The sequence below is a fragment of the Morone saxatilis genome, unplaced genomic scaffold, assembly GCF_004916995.1.
Source record: "Morone saxatilis isolate NCDOM2014 unplaced genomic scaffold, NCSU_SB_2.0 Contig17, whole genome shotgun sequence".
Lineage (NCBI taxonomy): Eukaryota > Metazoa > Chordata > Actinopteri > Moronidae > Morone > Morone saxatilis.
The window spans coordinates 13,771,774-13,780,763 of NW_023339729.1; the positions used below are offsets into that span (position 1 = coordinate 13,771,774).

The 8,990-nt window shown below is 43.9% G+C and overlaps 1 protein-coding gene across 1 annotated transcript in view; it reads right to left on the reverse strand.

Annotated features, from left to right (window-relative positions):
* Positions 1 to 8,990, reverse strand: part of mast1a (microtubule associated serine/threonine kinase 1a) — a gene marked incomplete in the record, with an annotated part of 62,523 nt that continues 53,533 nt past the window's right edge. The window contains 8 exon segments of the mRNA XM_035661022.1: positions 1 to 2,860; positions 3,192 to 3,379; positions 4,145 to 4,281; positions 4,594 to 4,716; positions 4,927 to 5,159; positions 5,248 to 5,502; positions 5,786 to 6,030; positions 8,107 to 8,270. Of these exon segments, the coding sequence (XP_035516915.1) occupies positions 1,143 to 2,860; positions 3,192 to 3,379; positions 4,145 to 4,281; positions 4,594 to 4,716; positions 4,927 to 5,159; positions 5,248 to 5,502; positions 5,786 to 6,030; positions 8,107 to 8,270 (3,063 nt within the window).

Here is an 8,990-nt window from a genome sequence, read left to right on the forward strand (position 1 = left end):
ACGGATCCCAGCTGCTGTCTGTTTATTTCCAGTTTGGTTTCTGTCATGACCCTTGCTGAGTCAACCGTGCTGAGTGTAATTACCCCTTGAAAACACACACACACACGCTTACACACTTCTTAACTCACTCACTTGCAAACACACTTAAATTCAGGGGCCACGGGGGTATGGATTTAAATGCATGAAAATCAGCTGCTGACACTGCTGCCTCCTGTGGATATGTGAGCGTGTGTACATGTGTTTGTGCATGAGTCTGTGTGTGTCTGTGTGTGTGTGTGTAGGCTGCAGTCGGAGGCAGAGGGAGAAAGGGCTGTGGTAGCCCTCCTGCTAAGGGGAGATAAGCGCTGAGCCTGAGCTCTGTCAACCTCGCTTTCCTTTGCAGCAGGACACGGCCTTCAAGAACCACCAGAAATAGACCCAAGGTGGCTTCTCACACAGACACACACACACACACACACAGACACACAATCCCCTGTGACAGACAGAGCCGAACCGTGCTTGATGTGACATCCACTGACAGAGTGCCTGCTTTGGCTTTGTCTGACGGTGCACATCAGCTCAGTAAACTGCTGGATGAAGAAGAAATGAGCTTAATCATCTTGTTGCTCACTTTACCCACCGTAGCCAAACTGAGGCTGTGTGTCATTCGTGTTGTTTGATGCAAATATTACAATTTGACCGACTGTGCCTTAGTTCCTCCTCGTTTCATTGTCTTGTTTGATATAAGCAGTAAAAGAATAAAGGAGTGACCGGATTTGGTATTCACAGTATTCAGCATGTTTTGATCGGTAAAGCACTTTTTGACTTTCTTGTATCTATAATACATGTAAAGTACAAACCATGTGACATGCGTTCACATAGACCCACACACATATACATCTGATAAAGTGTTCCACATTACATTAAGTCTTCTTATTAAATACTATATAATATAAAATCAACAGATAATGCACCTTTACAGTAGATTATTTTACTCCTGGTTTTAAGTTAGGATCAGTCAATGATTGGAATCAATAAATAACATTTCATATACTCTGAAACTGGAATGTACATTTTTCTAAGTGCTTGACTTCTGTTGCATTGTTCTTCCAAAAAAGGCATCTTTTTTTTCTACTAAAGTCCCATTTAGGGACCCCATGGGGTCACATTTTTGGCTGGCTGCTACCTGTTGCAGCCTTCTCCAGTGGTGAAGCAGCAGGACTTTGGGTCACGACTGCAGCCCCAACAACCACTCGACCTCCAGCAGGAGTGTCAGACTTTCCTGCTGTGCCTCCCTGTTTCTCCTCCGCTGACTTAGTCTGCTGGTCTTTGCTCTTGGCCCCCTCCTGGGAGCCAAGCTTGATTGGCCCGAGGACGTTTTTGGCCACGGTGGTCAGCTGGCTGACGAAGCTCGTCTTTTCGCCGGGGGAGACAGGCCGCGACTTACAGAGTGAAGGTCCACAGAGGGAGGGGGTGACAGCAGTCGGGGAGGGAGAGGGGGAAGGCGAATGTTCCTCCACCACCTCAAGGCGACATTTGTCCTCCCAGTCAAGGGTTCCCCGGTAGCAGTTGACAGACCCAAGTCCTTGCCTCACCTTGCCCAGCGAGAGCGACTGCCCATGTGGGGGCACGACGGGAGCAAGAATGCGAGCTGGAAGTTTGGGGCTTTTGGAGCCGAGGTCTGGAGTCCTTGAGTCACTGCTCTCTGCTCCAGCCTTCCTCAGGCTGTCCCCCATACCTGATGGTTTAAAGGTTTTATTAATGCTCAGAGGACCTGCTGTCACTGTCGCATTGATTCCGATGGATTTATCAGGAGTAGAAGCAGAGCTCTTGGTGAAGGCAGCCCCAGGTAAACCAGGCCTACTCTTGTTGTTTCCTTCCTGCTTTGGTTCAGTTCTGCCCCCTAGCTGCTCCCGGGGGTCTTTACTATTAGATAACATACCTTTGGGTGCCTTGTGGTCTTCCTGTTTCGGAGTTAAGTCTGCCGGACTCTTTTCAGGCCCCTTCTGGCCAATTAGACTTCCTGTTGTTTTTGTGGGGGTGCTAGGAGTTGTAGCTTTAGTGGTTTCTGAACTTAGTCTTGAGCTTGGGCCAGCTTGCGAGCTCAAGGGCAGCTCACCTGTATGAGGTTTTCTTGTTAAGGATGACTGGGATACTGTTGCTCCAACCCGACTCAATCTCTCCAGGACTGCCGTGGTATCAGCCTCCCTGTCTTTCTCTCTCTCCCTTCCTCTTTCCCTCTCTTCCCTCTCCCTACCCGCCAGCAGTGTTTCTCTGCTAAGTGGTGACTCTTGTCTCCCTAGTCTCCTCACAGGCTTCAGGACACCGGTCTCTGGGGTGGTTGAGGATGAGGGCAGGGGTGGAGGATTAGGAGGCAAATTTTCACCTTCTGTCTCCAGCAGGCTCTGGAGCCCGAGCTCACAGAGGAAGGCATCTTTACGGTACTCAGAGTGCTGCACCTCCAGGCTGTGCTTCCTCAGCGGACCCCCCAGTCCTCCGGTAGAGCTAGACTGGGTCAGAGGCGAGCCCAGCTTCTCTGCTGACTGCACCCGTTTGAGAAGAGGCGATCGAGGGGGTTCTGCACTCTTGGGCCTGGGACGGACCACTGGCGGCGAGGAGTGGAGCTTGGCAGGGAAGGACTGGGTGGTGTTGGAGCTCCCCACTGTGTGTCCTGGCAAGGGTGGTGGTGAAGACTGGGTAGGGGAGGGTGTGTGGGCCAGCGGGGACAGGGGGATGTTACCAGCAGATTTACAACGGGCAGAGCGATACTGACGGTGGAGTTTAGGGGAGAGGCCGTGCAGGGAGCTGGGCCTCATGTGCTGAGATGGAGCAGGGGAGTTTGGAGTGCTGGAGGCTGGAGAGCTGCTCTGGGAGGAAGCTCCTAAACGAACACACACAGCAGAAAAGATCAATTAAGATATAAAGAATCCCTGATGGAAAAGGCACACTTTAGATTTAAAAGTAAAGTGAATATTGGCTTTTAAGGCTAGTACCATTTCTGGCCTTAAAAGCTCACTATCCAGGCCATACGCCCTGTTTTGGAACTAAATTTGGATCTCCCAGTTCTCTCTTCTAAAAATATATCTAGTTGTTACTGTACACTCTTTAAAAAGGAAAATATTTCTAATGTGAACTGATCTCAAACCTTTTTTTTTTTTTTTAACTCTTGTGCATGTGTTGCGTATGTGCATTGTTTATTTCCAGTGTCCTACCCAGGTATGAGGGCTCAGGGGTGGAGCGGTAGCCTTGAGTCGGGGACCGGGCAGACAAGCTGTGAGTTGGGGAGCCAGGGAGACTCTCACTGGAGGACAGAGAGCGATTCAAAGAGGACAAGCTTCGGCTGGTGTGCAGCAGATTGGACTGCTTCGTGATCTTACGGAACAATGAGTTACGCTTCTTACTGCAGGATAGACAGAAAAAGAAGAGACAGGATGTAAAAGTAAGATTTAACACACACAGATATAATATACATTCATCTGTTTATCAACTTGACATTACATTTTTACCATTTTCAAAAGCACACCAATAATTTTGATTTTAATAATTTTACGCATTGTTTTTTGCATGTTATGTTTTGTCCAGTTACAATGACAATCAAATAATCCATCACAGTGAACTATTTGAAAGAATTTTTATTTTATTTTTTTGTCAAAGTTTTGAAAACTTGTCTTGTTGTTGCATTCAAGGTCGCGGAAACATCTGATATTTCAGAGTCAACTACCAAAAAGCATGAAATTCATTAGCTGTGCAGTTGGAGAATCAGATCCAGCAGCATTAAAAGTTTGGTGTGCCCAGTCTCAAGTGTCAAATGTTTATTTGCAACATACTGATAACAACAACTGATAACCGAAAAAAGATTTACCTTGAAAAGGAAAGGATTGGAAACTGATGTTTGGAATACATCAAAGTAACCTTAAAACTATGATATCCTCAATAAATGGTCAACAGCAATGTAAAGTAATCAGTATTTGTAATAAATGGGCTGAAATGTGCAAAACCACTGCCTCTCGTATCACCAGATAAACACAGAAAAAGTTGCATTGCATGTAAGAGAAAACCGACAAACTCCTTTACTATTGTATTGTACTTACTTACTAGTTCATGAGACAAGACATCATGTAAGACATCAGTAACACTGCAGTGGTGTAGGTTTGTAAGATCCTACCTGTCTTGGCTGTCCTTGCCCATGGTCCTCTTGTTTCGTCTGGCCATCTTACACTTGTAGCTGGCCTTGCGTGCGGGACCCACTTTAATGGAGGTGTTCTCAAAAGGCGTGGTTGTCACTGTCACCTTGTTTCCACTCTGCACAGATCAATGACATTAAATGATTTCTACACTAATGCTTACAATTATCCAGTCACCTACAATAAACTGACCAACAAAACCAACTTTATTTACAGGATTAATGAGCAAATTTAATGTGTATTTGAAATAATTAAAGTGTAACTAAACTACATGGGAGCTGCAAGCACTTCATGAATGGAACATGAATGGCCTTCTCTTAAAACAACTTATAAATAGACAACTAAGTGGACTAAGAAATAGAAAACACAGACATATTGGTATTACCAATATACAGCAAAATTGAGAATGAATAAACCTACTGCTGCCTACCTTGAGGATAAGCTCTACCACTTCAGTGTGGACCAGGCCATGGACAGGCTCCCCGTTGACGTGGGTGATGAGGTCACCGGCACACAGGCCAGCTTCCTGGGCGGGGCCACCATCCTCCACGTGCTGCCAATGCATCAATTCATCAATCATCAACTCCTCAACAGTTTCAGATATTGCTGAAATTTCATCTTCTTTTGCACTTTCTTTAATTCATTGGTCCCTGTTTAATGCCTGGACTTTAAAATACACACTCAAAAGTCACAGCACAAGCTTTAGTTCCAGCTCCATTGCAAAACATCTCCAAATAGGTACATATGACTACAGGTTTCTTACCCAAACAATGTGATGCACGCTGTAGATATCACTGTCTCCAATGTAGACCCTGATAGCCCTTAGAGTAAAGCCGTACTTCTTTCCAGAGCGATGGATGGTGATAGGAGAGCGCAGCACGCTGACTGCCGGGCAGAAGTCTCTGCTGGGTGAAGAGTCGCGGGACGAGGGGTTGGAGGAGATAGAGTGGGGAGACATGGGACTGGCCAGCGGAGAGAAGCCGCCATGCTGCTCCACTGGAGGCACGCAGGGAGTAAGGTAAGAAATTAGTTACTTTATTGATATACCACAAATTTCATTCTATTCTTTCCTTGTGCCTCTCACCTGATGGTATTATGACAGACAGGGCTGTGGCAGAGGCTGACTTGATGACTTTGTTTCCAGGTCTGGAATTGCGTTTCTCTCCATCAGACAACTGCTGATGCCGCGCCCTGCGGAGGACAAGGTCATTGGTGGCCCGGGGTCCCAGAGGGTCATACAGAGGAGTCATCATGTCACGACCGGTTGCTGCAGGACCTGGGGATAATGTGGTGATGGCCGTGGCAACTCCCGGTGTCTCTCCATGTCTAGGGGATTTGTCTGTGAGGATATAGTCGGGTGGAAATGATAGTTATTTAAGTTTAAAGCAGCATTTAGAGGAGGAAATAGCAGGGTTAAGAACTGTCCAGCTGCCCACTCAGTTAGCAGCAGCCATCTAATAAGGTATCACAGGTTGCCTTTTCACCTCCTCCGCTGTCAAACCACTGCTTTCTGTCTGATTTATTCTGTATCACTTTCCCTATTGCCCTCTCATATATTCCCTCCTCTTTCCTCTCTACCCTCACAACCTCACTACCTCAGACAGTTCCCCCTCCTAACACACCTGCTCCGTTGATCTCCTTCAGACTGTTCCGTTGCTCCAGGAGGCTTGGTGAGGGGACGCTGGTCCCATCCAGGGAGGTTCCACGGACCTTGATGGGCACCTGGCGGGACAGGAAGTCTGGCTCACCATCTAGGGGTGAGGCAAAACGATGTGTATCCATCAGTGCTGAGAAGCGTCGGCGAGCACCAAGGGGAGGGCTGGCATCCCCCTCCATGTAGAGGGACTCTGAACAAGACAGGCGCTTCCTGCAAGAGGAGGACACAGAAACAACCACATAAGATAACGCAAACGTTTTAGTAAGAATCCATTATCCAACAAGAATCTGCGGCCATGCTAGTGGCTCAGTTAGGCATGTCAGTATGCAAACACGTTCACAGAGACAATGTTAACACGCTGATGATGTACAAGTTTAATGCTTACCATGTTCACCATCTTAGCATGTTAAAATGTTAACACTAAACACAAAAACAGCCGAGTGTCACTGGTTTTGAAGGTATTTAATCATAAACCAAAGTATTGGACAAGTTAAATTTTGACCTGATGTCGCTACATGAGTCAGAGGATCACCAGTGATTACATGACATGTGTATCAAATTTCATGGCAATGCATCCAATAGCTGTCAAGAAATTTCACTTTTCACACATATTTGAACGGCATGTTGGTAGAAGAAATCAGGATAATAGAAAAGTAAACAGGGTTTATCCTCTGGGGATCATGAATGTCTTTGCATAATGGCTCGGCAATCCATCTGATAGATGTTGAGAGATTTCAATCAAAAGACCAAAGTGGTGGACAGACCACCTGACATTGCCATCATTAGAGCCCTGCTGCTAGCATAGAAATTACATGAAAATACAGTCTGATGACGTGATGAACTGCTGTTTTTGTTCCATTAACACTATTTCTTTAAAGGTAACCTGTGGAGGTTCTGACCTCTAGTAGTGCAATAGAGCAGTTTTTCTAAGAGTGGGTCTCTGTTTGTATGTGTATGTGCAAGCATTCCTACCATCAACTGATCAACAGGTGGAGGTAATGTGCAGAACATGATGCAATATGCTGGCAAAGGCAGGATAGAAGAAGACTGCTTGCTAGTAAACATGGGTGTAAGAAAAAAGAGAAAATTTTAAGGAAATCGGCTTTGCAAATGTTTGAGGGGGGAAATATATTATATATATAATATATATAACACATTTGTCAGACCTCAAGGACACACTCAATGCATTTTGGTGAGTAACAATGAATGTAAACAAAACCTTTGTTTGTTTACAAGAAAACTCCACAGGGCACCTTTATTTAAATAAATTAATGAATGTAATGAGCTGCAGCTAAAAAGTAATTTTTGCTGCGAGATACTGATAATTCATACTAGATATGGAAGAGGGAAAATCCAATATGTAAAGTAATACATGAAGAGCCACCCTCACCGTATCAAATTTTCTAACCATTATGAATGCAGAATGTATGAATGACTGATTTATTTTACATATGAATGTGGAGGGATTGGAATTCAGACATATGCTTCCTAAAGACTGAGGTGAAATGGAGTTATGGGAAGTAATAGAAATCTGTTTCAGTAATATCTGATATCTCTCTATCAGAAATGTGTCAGTTAATAACATGTAGTCTGGACCCAGCAGGTTGTAGTCTTTGTAAGCTGCCTCAAAGCATGACAAGCATAGTAACAGAGCAAGATTATGTTTAATGAATCTAGATCCCAGGATGATGAATACATTTTTAATTTAGTTGGGCTAAAACCCAAAAGCATTCATTCAAGTTAATGAGAGGTCTCCTCATGTCTGCTAATAACTCTAAGTTAACAACTTCCCTATTGAGTGTACAAATAGCATTAAACCACCTGTATTCAATAGTCCTAAAAGTACCAGTAATGATCCTTTTGTGTATGGATTTGCATTGTTTATCAACAAATCATGAAAACTGACCCATCAGAGACATATTGGTTGGTTACACATAGTTATATATATTTGGTAATATATGAATCAATTCCACTTTTGCTAGTTTCCAAACTTTGGAGAGGTGGGATCTGCTCCCTGTTGTTGAGTCAAAGTGAGTGTGAACTCTCACAAAGAAGTTATTTTTGCACAAGAAGTGTCGGAATTGGCGTCAGTGAGATAGAAAGCAGTTATTCAGGGACACTGAGGTATGTGACAGCTGCTGAAAGAGGAAACACCTTCAGGAAAACACATTCTGAACACCCTCAGTTCTATCTCACTCAAGTATGCAGAACACCCCACCGCACTTACATACAAAATTCACAAACATGCCTCTGGAAACCAATAATTCACTAATGCCCTCTACTCACATCTCCGGGGACCCGGTCCTCCAGCTCTTGTCTCTCATACTGAAGCTGCCCAGGCTCTCTCTCTTGGTCACCTTGTCCTCCCGCGGGCCCTTGTGCTCCCGACGGGACACAGAGCTCGTAGCTTTCTGCTCCAGCTGAGACAGATGCTCCATGCTGCTGTACACCTGCAGGGGGACACAGTCAGATCAATAATCATTTGGTCTGTTAGCAGTTATTAAAAGCTCCTGGAAAATACAGCTAGTGGGTGGAGGTAACAGCTATATATTTGTTTGCTGTAATTTATATATTTGTTATGAATCAGGCTCACAGTTGTATAGTATACGGCATTTGTGCAGTATTGATATGTGGATTTTCCTCAGATCAATTCAAATATATCTTCCTTTTAGAGCAAGGTCGCATAAGCATAAACAACCTGGTGAGCCTAATTTTTAAAAGACTATGTCTCACCAGTGGGGGGTGCCATATTCCTTAAAGGGGACTGATTTTAAGCTAAGATAAAATAAGTAATAAGTAAAATAATAATGAAGGACTAAATTACAAGACAAAAGTGACAGTGGTGTTATAAATAGCGACAAAGTCATGAACCTAGTATATGTAAACAGTGTACACCAGCCTATATCTAATGTGATTAAGTAATGATACTTAGTCTTTGTCTGTATCCATATAAATATAGAATAGAAATAGAAATACAGTATAGTATATATTGTAATAAGATATAGTAGTATAGTATAATATATTAGCATAATATAGTAACATATAATATAGTATAGGATATAAGAGGTGAAATGTAGTGTATATAATATAATATAGTTTATAGTACAGTGCAGCAATAAAACATAGGACAGGGGTTCCCAAATCTCAAATAATTAATTATCAAAATAGTT